At 42.0% G+C, this 17,823-nt stretch overlaps 1 protein-coding gene across 1 annotated transcript in view; it reads right to left on the bottom strand.

Moving 5' to 3' along the window:
* The window catches only part of LOC134673644 (integrator complex subunit 1), a 65,709-nt gene that overhangs the window by 27,802 nt on the left and 20,084 nt on the right, over positions 1 to 17,823 (bottom strand). The window contains exons 9-15 of the mRNA XM_063531645.1: positions 12,423 to 12,569; positions 11,366 to 11,563; positions 10,582 to 10,728; positions 9,971 to 10,143; positions 9,451 to 9,603; positions 8,850 to 9,000; positions 8,348 to 8,553 (exon numbers count right to left, since the gene is read on the bottom strand). Coding sequence (XP_063387715.1) covers positions 8,348 to 8,553; positions 8,850 to 9,000; positions 9,451 to 9,603; positions 9,971 to 10,143; positions 10,582 to 10,728; positions 11,366 to 11,563; positions 12,423 to 12,569 — 1,175 coding nt within the window. The remainder of the gene's footprint in view (positions 1 to 8,347; positions 8,554 to 8,849; positions 9,001 to 9,450; positions 9,604 to 9,970; positions 10,144 to 10,581; positions 10,729 to 11,365; positions 11,564 to 12,422; positions 12,570 to 17,823) is intronic.

Below are 17,823 nucleotides of genomic sequence, written 5' to 3'. Positions count from 1 at the left end.
TGAGGGATTATGAAGATGAACCATTCTTGGAAAGTTTTCGTCGATCCCAAAAAAATACACGATGATATTTACGGATGTGAGTTCGACTTGTGGCCCGGACCGAGGATCCATCCGGATGAAATGTTTCCGTACGTGTATTGGATAATGTTCAGTGTATTCACCACCAACATAGTGGTAGCTACAGGGAGTGTTATATTCGGTGTCACCTCATGGATCCTAATCACCCGATGGAGACAATTTAAAAACTATGTATTTCTGAATGTGATTATAATGAGTATCGTTACTTTATTAATGAACTATACATTAAACCGGACGTTTTTCTATGCTCATTTAAATAATGGTGAAGTGTTTGATATCACGTATTTTAAACTGCCCACATGTAAGATTTTAGTTCTAGTAGCGTTTGTGCTGTCTCGCATAGCGATGAGCCACTGGCTTTTGGTGGCCACTGTGATGTTTTATATGGATATCGTAAAAGTGTTTAACAATCGGATCCGACATAGATATCTCATTACAAACTTATTCACGTGGGTAGGGACTTTATTAGAAGGATCCGTACTATTCTTAACAGTATGGTTAGGTCATCTAAAAGTTCGTCACGTAGGATACATATCTTTTGGTATAACTTGTTTCTATAAAGCGATAAATACGGTTCTGTATCTGAGGGTATTGTATACCCTGATAACTTTAGCGAAACGTGACAAAGGTTCACGTAAGAATGTGTGTCAGAATATAACGTTTTCAACGGCCGCTTGTATAACGTCGGCGATATCGTTCTACCCGCCGATGTTGCTGGCGATAGACTTCACGCAGAACATCACGGTGCGGCATATTTGTATAATAGTGAGTTTGCTGAGCCTGTTCGGTGTGCTAGGGTTCTTCTTGTCGATGAGGAGTCACCGGAAGGCGTGGCGTAACCACCTGCAGCGGCGGAAAGCGCGGAGCATGGATACGTTAGCCAATACGGTTTGACTATGTTGTAAAACTCTCTAATTCGTCTATTTTCCTTTGCATTAGTTACTAGGAAAATGTATCACCTGAGATGATCCAGTTAGAAGGTCGAACCATACTGTTCTACCTTAGGGGTGGCCAGAGGCCCCATAAGTCTTCAGTAAGAAGTGCATATATTTGGAAAAATTAGACCTATGCCGCTGTGGCTCGGTGGCCGAATGGCACAGGCACCTGCCGCTGGTTCGATTCCAGCCTGGGGCACTGGAGGCCTTGGTCACTTTTTCTTACTATATGACATTTATTTCAGTTTAGGAAACAGTATTAAATAAATATTTACTTTTGCTCGGAGGGTAGGCCTTTACCCAAACAGGGACCACAAAAAAATAAAAGAAATATATATAGTTTGAAATGAAAAATGTAAATTGTGGAAAAGAAAAGGCTATATAATAATATAATAATTGAATAAATATAAATAAGTAATAAAATGTTCTATTAGGTTAAACTATTGATGTTTTTTCAAAAATGTAACATAATACGAATGTATATGAATGTATATGACCAGTAAGTATATATGTACTTACTCTTCTTTGCGGCAGTCATCATAAGCCGGATACTCATTATTATCCGCTCGCTAATGAGTATCCGGCTATAGGCAATGATTAGACTAAGCAGGTTAGGCATTAAAAAAGTAAAGACTGCAAAAACTCAAAAGTTTGTAAACACTTGTAAATAAATGGATTATAATTTGTTTGAATCATTTGTTTATTCATTTTGGCGTTACATCATATTTTTACCCCCCTAAGGCCTAGAATCGTGGTGCATTTGAACAGTAACTGTATTAATTTAAGGGAGAAGCTGTTTGTTTGTGTGTGACCGTTTTCCTCCAAAACGACGTGATTGGTTATAAATACTTTTAATTTTCGGTAAAGGTTACGTAATACACCAGTATCCTTACCATGAATTTGACACTGACATATTCGCTAGCGACTGCGTAAACTAACCCACAATGCATCTTCCTCGTACTGACATTGGTGAAAGCGAGATGCACTGCATTTGACTTGACACAGTCGTTAGCGTTTAGGGCCGCGTAAAACTCATGGTGAGGGTACAGTTCAGTGCAGTGATGGTGATGGTTCTTAGACATCGCAGTTTTAACTATTATTTGGCGGGGGGTTTTATATTTTAAATAGAGCTGTGCTCAGCTTTGCTTTTGCAAATACGTTTCCTCAACTTTATTTTTTCTTGTAAATAGATATTGACTAAAAACTTCAAGTCATTCGCATTGAATATTCAGTACGCGTCGTTCAATGCTTCCTTTGCATAATAACATCCGAAGGGAATCCCTAGACTATTCAATTACAAGGACTTATAAATGTGGTTACATAAAGTGGTCGCGAAAAAAAGTCCCGGTTTCGATAAAAAGGAAATAAAACGTTATATATTAAGCAAGCATTATCAAATAAATTTATATGTGACCGAACGAGCGCCAAGCGCGAGCTAAGCGACTCCGTTTAACTCGGGCAAAAATGTTTTCGTAGTCTGATTGTTCTCTTCTACAATTCGCATTTTTCAAAAGTTTATTGTATAAATTTGACACTACAGTACCTAAATCGTGAGTATCGTGACCCCATTTCATAACCTACCTACATTACATATCTAAACAAATTGTACATACGACGTTCTAGCCTGCAAGCTAATTATGACATTCACAGTTGCCCTTGACACATATTAGTGTAAGTACATAATTAAAATGAGCTTCGCGTGTGCTCGCGTAGTAATGTGTACCAACCGGGAGACTAGTGAGACTACCACCACCGTCGAAATTCAAGGATCGTATGTGTCCATCTACTTCGCTCTTGCATTTTTCGAGGGATAGACTGATTATTCGTGTGAGTTACTCGTTCGCGATAGCCTCTCGGAACTAAATTTATTGTGTGTTAAGTACTTATTGTCTGTGTTCTATTTTCGTTCTGAGGGAGAGGCCATACAGACGTGAACTAAGTGATAGTGTAAAATCCAATAAGAAAAATTAAAAGTTGTGTTGTAATTTCGCTGTTGAGGAACGAATGATAAATAGCCCAATTTGGTTCTGTTGTTCAACAGTGAAAGGAAAATATGAGTTTAGAATCCGAAGACGATAGTGAAAGTGAATTGGCAGATATTCAGTTTCATTTTGTATGTAACTTTAAATTGTTGCCAACCTCTGAAAATTCGTTATATAAATTGTCCTATTTGGCTTACTGGACAGTCATGGGACTCCTCGCCTATAGCGTTTATTTAGCCATTCTCAGTATATTATTTGGCATCATCTTGTGGATCTTCATCAAGAAGTGGAGAAAGTTTCAAAACTATGCGCTCCTCAACGGGATTACCCTGATTGCGCTATTGTCCATATCCACGTACTTAAGTGAAAATATCAAATGTCTGAATCACTTTGCGTTTTTTGATAATGACAAACGTTTTATTGTCGCTCAAATGGTGCGAGCGTGGTTACAAATATCGATGAGCCACTGGTTGATGGTAGCTGCAGTTATATTATGTACAGACTTAGTGAAAATATACAAAATGCCATGCAAGAGTACATATTTAGTCACGAACATCTTCGTATGGATAGCACCAGGCGTGGAGGCAGCTATAATGTTCAGCACAATATACTACTACAGATTTAAAATACGTCAAGTGGAATACATCACTATATGCATCACTGGTTTATATTTTCTTGCTAGTGGAATTGTGTACGGGACAGTTTTTTACAATCTAATATATCGAGCAATACGTGACGGTGGATCGAAAAGACATTGTGAAAAGATTATGTTATCTTTTACCGCATGTATTACGTCGATTTTTGCCTCCTATATTCCTATGACAATATTGGATTTGTTCACAAAGAGCTTGCTTGTGAAGAACGTTGTGTACGCAGTAAGCGTAGTGAATATGATTGGAGTCATATTATTCTTTTTATCGCTGCAAAATCATCGCGACGCGTGGTATGAATACCTACACCGGCGAAATGTGCAAACATTTTGAAAACATTTTGTTATAGTGACTTCTCAGAGAATTTGTCATTTAAACTTCATACTTCTTAACAATTGCTTTTTTTTTTTATTATGAATGGGCTTACTCATGGCCACAGACTAAATTAAACGTTACACTGAAGGATATTAAGTCTATAATTCTTTTATTAAGTTTTCATACCGTACCATCGTCCACAGTTAACTGACATAACATAAGCTGTATTGCAAACACATACGGTATGCCAATGGTCAATTAAAATTATTCTTTCAAAGTATTAATCACAAAATATTCCCTATGACTCTGTGATCTGGTTTATAAATGATGCTAGGTGCTTTGAAACTACAAGGTCACAACTAGTATTAAATGTCAGAAGAAAACGTGCCTTATGAGTGTCAACTTAAGACATTAATATATTTGAATTGGAACTTTTATTCATTATTGCATTTCAGAAAAAATCCGCGTTCCGGAAAAAACCTCAGGCGACATAATAAACCATTCCTAACCCTTATTGAAAGGGTATAAGGTCGAATATTGGCCAGTTAAATGTGTCACTGTTTTAACATCTTACCCCCTTATTCATAAACGCGCTACAATCCTTAATTAGCTAATAATCGTTTGTCCTTATCTGTCATTTTGACTTATGCATTTGTAAGAAAGGGATAAAACATAATTTAACTAAATCAGGCCCGTAAAGTTTTATGAATAAGGGGGTTAGGGTTTAGTACAGAGGGCTTACCGCGAACCACGTTCGACGTGTTGTCTCCCTGTCACACTTACGTACGAATTTACAAGTGCGACAGAGAGGCAACACGTCGAACGTGGTTCGCGGTAGGCCCTCTGATCTTAAAGTTTCACATTATGATGTTAGTCTGTATCCGTGCTTCGTCATTACGAGTACTTGAGGCAAGTCTCAAACATTACAAGGATTTTATTGAAACAAGAGAAGCGAAAAGTTTGACCTACACCACTAATAAGGAAATATATTGCGACCAGTGTTACCACGAAACATTTTAGAATGCCCCAAAATACAACAGTAACAGGAAACAATTCAATTTTCCTAGTCGATTTGACACGACCGTTTACCGCGTTTGAATACTTATATGTGATAGCACTAACTCTATTCATTTTATGCGTTTTGCTGTGCATCGTTAGCTGTGCTTTTGGCGTCGTATCCTGGATTCTAATACCAAGATGGAGAAAGTTCCAAAACTATGTGTTTTTGAACGTGTTTTTCGTGTGTGCGACCACTATGACGAGTTATTTCGTCGTTAGTAACATATATCCGCGCACAGAAACACATTGCATGGTGATTATATTCTTCTTCGTACTTTCTAGGATAGTAATGTGCCAATGGTTCCTGGTTGCAACTGTTATGTTTTACATGGACATTGTGAAAGTGTTCAAAAGTACTTTTCAACGGAGATATTTGTTAGTGAATCTGTACTGTTGGATTGTGCCTTTGATAGAAGTGGCTGTGCTATTTTCTGTCTCGATTCCTTTGAAAATTGATTCGGAAAACGTTGAAACTTTCACATGTATCGTATTGATTTTGTCTTTAATGGTGAATGCTTCAGTGTATGTCCGAGTTTTGTATACATTAATAAGCTTAGCCGTGCGGAATATAGGGTGTAAGAAGGATGTTTGTCATAAGATTATTATTTGTACGGCAGCGTGTATAACTTCAGGGGTTTCGACGTTTTTGCCGGTTGTTGTGGCAGATATAGTGTATAAAGATAACTACGTGGTGATCAATTCTATATGTATCTTTACGTTGTTGAACATCATTGCTGTAGTAGTGTTCTTTTTGTCGATGAAAGTGCACAGAGAGGCGTGGAAGGAGTACTGGCGCCGGCGGAAGTCGGTCACCAGTCTTGTGGATGAGATCGATTTATAATCGGGACCTGCTTGACACTATTTTACAGATTGTAACCGGGGATCATTTAAGAGGAAAGCATGATTAATGAAGGAAATGCTATAATAATATACCTGTTTACAATTGCGGTACATAATCGGAGTTTTAGTTTGAATATCTCTGCTACCTCTAGTCACTGTATTATTTTATGATACAATGTCTACAATTTTACATGTTTATAATAAGAAAGTTTATATTTAATATTGTATTGTTATAAATAAAACATTATTTGTATTTGCATGGCCTTTTCTATATTATCAAATAAAAACTGATTATTGATCATGAATGGATGATCCCTGTAAAGTAGGCACTCGTTAATTCAACTCCAATATTTTTATTTTAAGGGACTTGTAAAGTGTGTGGGTTTTTGAAGTGATTATTTGCATCTGAATAAAAAAATTACACAATGAAATTATGTTTTATTTGGTTGAATTAATTTTCGATACTATATCTACAATCGTTCTTAGGCAGATTTAATACGATTTTTCTCAAAAATGGACGGCAAAGTCGACTTTGCCGTCTAAAAAATAGGTCGCGAAGCGCGTAGTTTATGGTCAGTCAAAAATTAAAAAGTTAAAAACATTGCAGTCTCGATTTTGGGACTGCAATGTTGCATACAAATTCCATTATTTGTCGAGTTCCAAACTTTTTAAAAGTTGAAATGACCATATCTAATGAAGGCACAGGCCCATTAAACAGCCAAACAGATGATTAGTACCGCGACTATTTAGATGTCTCAAATAGGTTGGCGTATATTTGACAGAAAAATACACTTCTATTTTTTTATTAAAAAAATATAAAGGCGGCAAGGGCTTTTTTTCTGTCAAAATATATATGCAAGAACATTGCTTTTGTAAAATATTTCTATGATATTTATATTTCTTGCACCATTTTTGAGAAAAGCACTATATATGACTCGGCTGGAAGGCTACTTGCTGGCTTCGGATTCAATTAAACGGACTCCCAAGGTCGTCCGTTTAAAACGAATCCTCAGCCTGCAAGTAGCTACTTCCGAGCCTCGACAATAATGTACTATATGCCTGCTGTCTGTAAACGACAATTTTTGTAGCTATTGTATTAGTAAAGTAAATAAAGTAAAGTAAATGTTGTTTTTATGTTAAACATAATAAAAACTTAACAAATACTTATTAAATAAGTAGTAGTTTCTCAAACAAGGGGTCATCCATTAATTACATCACACGTTTAGGGGGAGGGAGGGGGTCAAGAAAATGTGACATATTGTGACATGGGGGAGGGGGGAGACACAAACTTTGTGACGTCACTTTAACTTCATCAGTAATCGAAAATTTATTTAAATTATTTTATTCGCTGTACATTTAAATAACAAGTTTTTAAAACGATAATCGTTTTTATTCGTTTAATTTTCTTTCCTAAGCAGTTTTGGGTTATAAAATTACTAAAATTTATATCGTCATAAATATTTTGATAATATATTAATAATAAACTTAGGTACTTACTTAATTCTAAATATTCTAATTGGCGATTTCGTAGAAAAAATGTGACGTCACAATAGGGGGGAGGGGTTTGCCAAATGTGACCAAGTGTGACAAGGAGGGGAGAAGGGGTCAAAAAACCTAGAAATTCGTGTGACGTAATTAATGGATGACCCCCAATAGGTAGCTTGAAAAAAAATGGTCCTATCTAGTTTTTTTTTACCTCAAATTTCTTAGCCGATCAAAGTGTTTTGTAGAAAATATCTTGATATACTCTAATCAAGGCACGTTAGATATAGTATAAGTGCGAGTTGCACCACTTACAATCAACAAACAGATCAACGGTAAATACGCGGCGGAAGTTGAAAAAAAATACACACTAGCAAATCATAAGGCCGCGGACTCATCGCTCGTGCTGGCCGCTCCGAGCAACTCGATTCATTCGATCAAAATGTAAAGACTTGAATGAACATAATTTGAACAACAGTCGAAGCTGTTTCCCACTGACGTCCAGTTTTTTGCAGGTACAGTTTTTTGCAGGATCCCGTTTTAGTAGTATAGATGCTAATATAGTAACTTTCACACGAGGATTCTGTTTGCGGGATCCTGCATGCATACTACAGAAAACGGGATCCTGCAAAAAAACGTACCCGTAAAACTGTACGTCAGTGGGAAACAGCTCTTATGGCGCGCTCGCGCCGCTCGCTCCGTTGCTGCCTGCGTCGGGACCGCAGTCTAACAAACTGCGACAACCTTCACACTACTAAACATAGAATCCTCTAGACGGACTTTAGAGCAATTATTTCATGAACCCGATGCGGCTAAAAATACTGGGGTGCGGGGGCCGAGGTGAGCGAGGTCCCGTGCCGTGATTGGTCCGTTCAAAGACACGGACGTCACACAAAGACACTTTCGACTCGAAAATGGAGTAAAACTACGGTATATTGTGGTAGAGGGGGTAGAGCTACTATGCTCAGTCTGGAGGATGTCTCGTCTGTGCTACTACACTAGGTACCTGAGCTCGAGCTGGTCGTGGCGCAGCAGCTGGTGCAGCCAGGGCATGGCGCGGCGCGTGCCGTGCCGCTCCACCAGCTCGAGCAGCAGCGCCGGCTGCCGGCACAGCAGGCGGCCGAGCCGGAGCGCCTGGCTGCTCTGCTGGAGGCTCTCCAGGATGGAGGCTGGGGGCTTGCGCGCCGGCCCCAGTGGGTCTAGGGTCGTCAGCTGAAATGGAATATAGTGTTAGTAATGTCAGTCAGAAGAGTCCACTGTTTCTCGTATCTAAGGGCCACTTGCACCATCTCACTAACCCGGGTTAAACCGTTAAACCTGGAGTTACCATGGTTACCAGTACAATTTGACACTGGGTTAACGAATTAACCGCTTAACCCCTGGTTAGTGGGATGGTGCAAGTGTCGCTAAGTAGTTGGTGTTTTTACCCTAGATTAGAATGCCAAAACACAAAATCCTATGGAAATAGCCGAAGTAGACAGGCTGTATTTATAGCTATAGAATTATACCTGACTGAGCAGCCGAGAGTTGTGTTCAGTAATGGGTAGCTTGGCGTTGCTGGCGGCCGCGAGGTGCGTCTCCAGCTGCAGTACGGCGGCTCGCTCGGCTTCTAGCCGTTCCGCTTCTGCGGCACTGTTGCTCCATTCCACGCTGGGTTTACTGTAACAATGCATTTCGATTACAACATGTAAGTAGTAAAGTTGTGTGAGAAAGAAAGCGAAGACGTTTTCCATCTCATTACTTTGAATAGATTTTTACGTAAATATTCGTCATATCAAAATTTCATTGATTGTAACTAGATGTAACTTATCAAAAAAATTTGTGCCAGAGTTTGACCGCTGAAGACGATGACGGTATACGGCGCAATATATCTGTAACTGTAGATGAATTTTCGTGAAGATTTTTAGGTTCAAACTGGATTGCAGCATGATCCATCCTGGCCAGTACAGTCAGCAGCAGAAGTTTCTAAGCGGGCGAGGTGTTCAAAATGATTTTAACGCAACTTTATTGTTTAGAAAACAAGAGCGTATCAAGGTAATTTTGAACACCACGTCCGCTTAGCGACTGCTGCTGCTGACTGTACAATGGGTGGTACAGCAGCGTACTGACCCGGTGATGCAGGTCTCGATGAGGGCCCGCAGCGTGGGGTAGGTGGCGGCGGCGCGCTCGGCGAACCCGCCGGGGTTGTGCGCCGCCAGCATCACCAGCAGGATCCATCCTCGCCAGTATAGTGACGTGATGGCTAGTGGGGGTGCCGTGTACCTGCAAACATTATCTGGGTAATTTACAGATGTCTTTGAAACCTATGTAATATAATAATCGTTTTTTACATTTGTGAGAAAGAAGCACAATTTGACAAAGGTGACAGTTGGAAAACGTACTCAGATTCGACCACCACCAGTTCGAATGTAGACATTATGTGTTTGAGATAAGGTGTATATTTACCCGGGTGGTAAGGTGATGTTGTCCGACGGGGTGAACTGGCATAGTTGGAACACGTAGTCGGCCAGTTCCAACTTGTCCGCGGGTAGGGGAGTGTCGTCTGGTGGTAGAGCGCAGGCGCGGCGGACTAGTTGTTCCACCAGTTCGAATGTAGACCTTATGTGTTTGAGATAAGGTGTATATCTACCCGGGTGGTAAGGTGATGTTGTCGGGCGGGGTGAACTGGCACAGTTGGAACACGTAGTCAGCCAGTTCCAACTTGTCCACGGGTAGGGGAGTGTCGTCCGGAGGTAGGGCGCAGGCGCGGCGGACTAGTTGTTCAACTAGTTCGAATGTTTCGGCTGGGCCTACTGGGATCTCCTGTGTATGATAATACCCATATATGGATAAAAAGGGTTTAGACACTTCAGACAGATTTAGAGATTTCTACCTTTTTATCCCAGATCAGTAAGTCATAAGACAAAATCATGACGAAATAACTGAAGTAATTTAGGTACCTTAGGGCTTCATAGCCGAGAGTCGTGTCATGGAGTAAGGCTTCCATTTGCTTATGAATGTAATGAGCGTGATTATTGAGTAGTATGCAGTATGCATAGTTACAGAGGACGAATAGTATCCTGTAACAGGTCTTGGCTGTAACGTTTCGCAAGAAGAAATGAAGCATTCGTATAGCTAGTTAACTCCTCGCGAACCACGACCTGAAGTTGTAGTGTTGCCTTATTGCGAAGACATAAGGTCTACTAATGGTCATTTAAGAGTCCTGCTGCTTAGAACAGTTAGTTAGTAACAAGGTGTGACCTTGGCGAGACCGATGAAGATGACGCGCAGCAGGGTGTTCTGCGGAAGGGGCGTTTCGCAGCAGAGTCGGTATGTGAGCGCTCGCTCGGACTCCGGCGGCCAGTTGTCTGGCTTGCTGTACGTGTCCGCTGGCTCCACGAACATTATCTGGCAACAAGGGAATTATTATTGACTGGTTAAACTCGCTACTGACTAATCGAGTTGATCTTGTCTCGGTCAGCAGCGCGCCGACACCTTGAAGATAAATATAGAAATATGAAATACGTGGGTATAATCCTAAAATGCTACTGAACAACATCAAACAGAATCGATTGTAAAAGAGGTCAATTCTAATAATAAAACGTGCCCCTTAGTTTGACATCCAAAACAGATACTGCGCCATATGCTTTGTGGTCACCGAATTCTCAAACGTCAACTTTTGACAATCAGAGTTCTGGCAAAATGTATGGAACTGTACAGCGCCATCTCGTTTACCTGTCAAATTGGAAACGCGAAATTGTCTTAAATTTTACGCACTTGTTCTAATGATGATTAAATCTCTTGATTTGATTGAGAATGAAATTTAAGATATGAAATGAGCACGATAGCTTAAAATCGTATTTATTTTATTATTTATTTATTGGAAAACCAACAGCACATGAAACATATTAGCACTATGTATAAAAATCGGAGGCCAATTATAGGTTCTCACAGATAGAAATTACATAGAAGATAACTTCGCTAAGTAAGTATATATAGTTTACAATTCTACAATTCTTTTATTTTATTCTGGTTTTGTACATACTTTATTGAGCGCTAGTTGGAAGTCGTGTCTCTGCGGACGGTACACCGCCGCGGCCGTGTCGAGCAGCCAGCCGAGCGCGCAGCACTGGATGACGCACAGTTGCTGACGGTACTCGGGGATATGTTTGCTGTGCGACGCGGTCACTAGGCACAGACAGCAGAAAAGGTCGGCGATGGAGTTGAAAGCGCGCTCACGGATCTGGAAATGGACAAATTTTAGTCCTGCTTCTAAAAATGCGATGAAGGTTAGCAGGGACAATCATTATTCAATTTAAAATTTAAAACATCAAGGTCGTATTTTGGCTGGCAAATGTATGCAGTTCCTTGAGAATTAAGGGATTAAACAATTAGTGGCGCCCGCGGCTCCGTCTGCTTGGGATTTGATTATTATTGGTTTTATTTACAGGCACCATGACGTTTGATATTTTCTAGTGGTCGGACATATAGTTCTCGTGCGCTGGTGGCGTAGCAGTATTAAGAGCGTGCGACTTGCAATCTCGAGGTCGCGGGTTTAAACCCCGGCTCGTACCAATGGGTTTTTCGGAATTTATTTATGTAGGAAATGTCATTTGAATTTTACCAGTCGCTTTTCGGTGAAGGAAAACATCGCGAGGAAACCGGACTAATCCCAATAAGGCCCAGTTTATCCTCTGGGTTGGAAGGTCAGATGGCAGTCGCTTTCGTAAAAACTAGTGCCTGACTTATGCGGCAGGAAGTGCCGTGCAGCAATAGGTTTGTATAGCCATAGGCGGAAATGCACCGTCTCAACCGTTCTTGATACAGCGTTGCAACAATCATCCGTCAGGGATGCAGTGGCCATTGACGATGCCAATTCTTGGGATTAGTTATCAAGCGGACGCCAGATTCCCATGAGCTGCGGCAAAATGCCGGGACAACGCGAGGAAGAAGAGGACACATAGTTGTCGTGTGGAAGGGAAGAGGGTGTTACCTCGTTGCGCCGTGTGCGCCGCGCGCACGCACTCCCGGCACAGCGCGCGCAGCGGACGCAGGTAGTCCTCTTGCCGCAGTACTAGCTCCTGTTACAAGAGTGGTGTTACCTCGTGGGGCGGGTCGTGCGGCGGCGGCATGGCGAGCGCGCGCGCCAGCGGCACGAGCGCCGCAGCGTCGGCCCGCGCCGCGCGCACGCACTCCCGGCACAGCGCGCGCAGCGGACGCAGGTAGTCCTCTTGCCGCAGTACTAGCTCCTGTTGTACACAACAACCATTACTCCTCCTTCTTCGTCTCCCCTTATCCCACGTTATGTGGGGTTGGACAACATGTTTTTTCTCTTCCATTCTCCTCTGTCTTTCGTCACCTCAGCCATCACTCCTGTCTTTCTCATATCCTCTTTCACACAATCCATCTATGGTTTTTTGGGACAACAACCATTACTGTAGAGGCAAAAACTTAGGGTCGGTTGCACCAAGCTGTTTGTCATCCGTTCCGGTATTTTTAGCTACCTGTAGCAAAGCGACGAAATCGTGGAGTGGGCCACGCCTGAGGAAAGTCCGATTCTGTTGTGAATCGTAACGTAATAAATATGTGACGTCCAACGGGAAAAGGTACCTTTATGGCGGTTGGCGCTTACGCTATTATTAACGTCGCTCCAATATTATTGCGGCGCTATGCGATGAAAGCGCCAGCCGCCTACATATACACTACATATACACTGTACGAGGGAATAACTCAGCACCGACAGTGGCGGATGTTCCCTAAGGCCCAGTAGGCCCGGACCTAGGCCGGCAAAAAATTAGGGGCGGCAAATTGAAAACAAAAGTACCTACTGACCCATATCATGAGCCTCTTATTGTTAAAATGGAGTATACTACGATTAACCCTCTACAGTCAGCTCCCTTAGTTAAATATTATTGGAATAAAGGTGACTATACATCTATCAATAGTGAATTAGGGTCTATATGCTGGGAAGAGGAATTTTCTGGTCGCTCATTGGCCCAATCGCTGGATTTCTTTTACATGACTTTTCGTAGACTTAGAGACAAATTTGTTCCTAGCAAAAATATTAAAAAAGACAATTATCCCGCTTGGTTTTCGGTTCCTTTGAAAAAAGCAATTGTTCCGTAGAGGAACAGATTAGTATTAATCAATTTCTATGCATATTTAAATAGGTATTTTTCTTATACATACAAAGCAACACAATTAGTAAAGAATATATTTTCGTGTACTTTGTAGCTAGATATTTTGAACTGGCAACTACATTTATCTCAAAGCCCTTACTTCCGGCGCGACCTACCACCGCGCCACCTAGCGAGGATAAAAAAAAAAAAACTTCTCCTGCCGTTAAATCCAATGGCCGCGAGTGCGCCGCGCTCCGATTAAAATAATTCATATCTCGAGTCCCGTCGCTGCAATCGAAGTGAAAATCAACCAGAGACTTATTAGTGACCCAGTGCCCCCTATGGATATATGCAGCTGTCGATAAAGCAGAGACTTTCCAAATCATCATACATAGACCACCACGCGGTCTGCTAAGGTGCTACTGGATTTATGTAAGTCGCTCTCAATTTATCGAAGCTACATAATTTTTTGGTCCTTCGAGCCGGATTTTTCTTTCTCTGGTTGTGTTGCTCTTGTATTTTGCGATTTTTTGCGGTATTTCGTACCCAGTTTTTCGTTTAGACACGTTTGTAGTTCAATTTAGTATTGTCATTGCCGCCATCTTTGTCTCGCAAAATGGTTCCTAACCCTACAGACGGCAATACTGAAGTCGACACATCGTGTATTACACAAGACATATTCGAACGAGATCTAATTCTCGACGAATTAAAGAGAACATTACAGTTCGCAGCGACAAATACAGATCAATTTCGTTCAAGAACTACAGATTTAACAGTGCATCAGCGAAAGTTTACTAAGATTCAAACTAAAATCGAAAAAGCGTTAATTAAATTGCAAAGCTTCAACAAAGAAGCCAATATTAAGATTCGTAACGATTTTAACGATTTGTATTACGCGATAGTTACACATTTAAATAACCTAAAGGAGGTAGACGTAGAAAGGCGTCGCGCGAGCCGCGCGCTTACCCCCAACGAAACGCTTAGTACCGATCGTCGAAATTTACCAAAATTATCGCTTCCGGAATATCACGGAGAACCGACTGGTTGGCCTGCCTTTTTCGATTTATTTCAATCGCTGGTACACAATAACAATGCCTACACGGATGCGGAGAAGTTTAGGTATTTGCTCCTTTCAGTCAAAAACGAGCCACATAATTTAATTAAATCGATTCCCATAACGGAAAGTAATTATGCAATTGCGCTCGATATTCTAAAGTCCCGTTATGACAATAAACGCATTATCGCATCACAACATCTGGATAAGTTGTTCGATATAGATATTTGTTCCGCGCGATCAGCTGTTGCTATGCGAAATTTACTTAATGTTTATCACGAAAACATAAAGGCGTTGGAAGTAATGGAATTTCCGGTTAAGGAATGGGACTTCGTTCTGTTAAATTTATTATTACGTAAGATTCCCGTGAATACGCGAAAAGAATATGAACGTTCCTTAACCAACCCGGGCGAAATACCTAAAGTTCAAGGCCTAATTGCTTTCCTCGAACGCGAACTTTCAGCTGAACAGATGATTTCAGTTTCCAATACACAGTCCACTCGAAACAATTCCTTAAGTAGTAAAAATAACACAAATATAAATTCGAATCAAATAACACCCAAACGTGTTTTTGCAACAAGTACGGCGTCAGCCCAAAGTCGACCTTACGACGATACAAATAAGGTTCGATCTTGCTTGAAGTGTAAAGGAATGCACTCCCTTAATAAATGTTTAGAATTTTTAGACCTATCGGTGAAAGATAGATTTGCATTTGTGAAAACAAACAATGTATGTTACAATTGTTTATGCCCCGGGCACGACTTAAGGAATTGTAAATCCAGTTTCAAGTGTCGTAAGTGCAATAAACGACACCATACTTTAATTCATTTAGAATCAAACATTCCGCAACCGATTATCAATGAAGCTACGGACTCAGGTGCCGTCTCGCTCGCTCTTACGGAGCAGCCAGGCCCTAGCAGCCCGTCAGCAGTTCACGGCGTGAATGAACAGAGTTTAGGTAGTTTAGGGAAACAACCTAGCACGGTTTTATTATCAACAGCGTTGGTGGACCTTTATTACGAAGGCAACAAAGTTGCTACGATTCGCTGTATGTTAGACGGGGGCTCACAAGCAGCTCTGATTACAGAATCGTGTATGCAACGACTTAATTTACCGCGACAACATGTTAGCGAGCCGCTGGTCGGTGTCGGTGACTTGCCGCTGGAACCTAGGGGTACCTTCGTGTGCTCAATTTCGCCTAAGGGCAAACAAAATCCAATCATTCCGTTAGAGGCGTCTATTCTGGCGAAGTTAACCCGTCAAATGCCTAGTGTACCACTAGCACCTCTCGCTGATTGGCCTCACTTGCAGGGACTCGCTTTAGCCGACCCTGAATTTCATAAACCTCAGCCGGTCGACATGATACTCGGCGAGGACATTTTCATGGATATTGTTCGCGATGGCATTGTCAGAGGTAAACCTGGCACGCCCACCGCAATTAACAGTGTATTTGGTTATTTGCTAGGAGGTAAAGTGAACTTTACTTCCGATGTTTCGACTCCACGCCATACTTGCTTTACGTCGTTTGACAACGACAATCTTCAGAAGTTTTGGGAGCTGGAGTCAGTACCTGAGATGCGGAGTTACACTCCCGAAGAAAAGCTATGCGAATCCTTTTTTCAAAAGACGCATACGCGTGATGAAACAGGGCGATACATGGTCGCTCTGCCATTCAAGCCCGATGCACCGCCGCTCGGCGAGTCTCGGCAAATTGCCCTAGCACGATTCCATAAATTGGAATACCGTCTAGAACGTAACCCCCAGTTGAAGGCGGATTACCACGCTTGCCTCCAGGAGTACGTGGATCTCAACCACATGGAGCTCGCGGACGATAACCCCCCCGCTGGCGCGAGTTATTACCTGCCCCACCATTGTGTGTCAAAAATTTCCGAAACTACACGCACGCGCGTAGTCTACGACGCTGGGTGTCGCACGACAAGTGGACACTCGTTAAATGACGTTTTGTTAACAGGTCCTAAGTTACACTTAGACATTGTTGACGTTCTTCTAAAATTCCGAGTGCATAACATTGCATTTTGTTCCGACATCAAACAGATGTATCGCAATATTCTTGTGCGTGAAAGTGATAGGGATTTTCAGCGCATCCTTTGGCGCCAATCGCCCGAGGAGCCTCTGCGCGACTATAGGCTTCGTACCGTTACATTCGGTATAAGTAGTTCCCCTTATCTCGCCTTACGCACAATTAAACAGCTAGCTCACGACGAAGCTGAGCGTTTCCCGCGCGCTTCACCAGTGTTACTAACTGACGTCTTTGTCGACGATGTGGTAACCGGTGCAGATACCACAGCCGAGGCCCTCGCTCTGCAGCAGGAGCTGATAGGTATTTGTGCCACGGCCGGGTTCGAATTACGTAAATGGCAAAGTAACTCGCCAGCTATTCTCGCTGTTACGCGATCCCCAGATTCTCATGGTGAGCGGCGCGAAAATGTTCATTTTGCCGAAATGGAAAATGACAAAGGGGTCAAAGTCCTTGGACTTCAATGGAATCCGGGATCAGACTCATTTAGTTTCAAAGTACAAAGTACTTCTCGGGCCTGTACGAAGCGGGCTATTCTCTCGGAAATTGCAAAAATTTACGACCCACTCGGGTTATTATCTCCGGTGACATTGTTTGCCAAACATTTAATTCAATTGCTATGGTTAGCAAAAGTTCCTTGGGACTCAGAAGCCCCTATCGATATAGTTAACTCGTGGACGAGTTTTGTTAGCGAGCTCCCGCTCTTATCTCAAGTTTCATTTCCTCGTCATATTTTTAATACTGACGACTTCGATTCAATCGAAATTCACGGATTTGCAGACGCAAGTCAAATTGCGTATGCCGCATGTGTTTATATACGTCTTACGGACAATACCGGTAAGGTTCAAACTTATTTAGTCATAGCTCGAACCCGCGTAGCTCCACTTCGGATTCGCCTTACTATTCCGAAAATGGAATTAATGGGATGCGTGATCCTGTCAAAGTTGATAGAAAGAGTAATGCGCATTTACGGTGATCGCATTCGCCCCGATCAAGTGTACGCGTGGTCAGATAGTTCCGTCGCGCTCGCGTGGCTTAAGTCACCCCCGCACGAATGGAAAACGTTTGTCTCTAATCGCACCAGTGAGATTTTGTCCCGTGTCCCGGCGAGCTGCTGGCGTCACGTCCCGTCAGCTGACAACAGCGCTGACCCGGCGTCGCGCGGTCTGTTGCCCGCCGCGCTCGTACAAAATGACTTGTGGTTCCATGGTCCCACATGGCTCCAACAAAGTCACGACTCCTGGCCTATACAAAAACCGGTAGTAAACACAGCGGAGGAAAAACGTAATAAA

This window comes from Cydia fagiglandana, chromosome 18 (assembly GCF_963556715.1).
Source record: "Cydia fagiglandana chromosome 18, ilCydFagi1.1, whole genome shotgun sequence".
Classification (NCBI taxonomy): domain Eukaryota; kingdom Metazoa; phylum Arthropoda; class Insecta; order Lepidoptera; family Tortricidae; genus Cydia; species Cydia fagiglandana.
The sequence above is the reverse complement of the archived record's forward strand: the minus strand, read 5'-3'. Positions and strand labels throughout refer to the sequence as shown.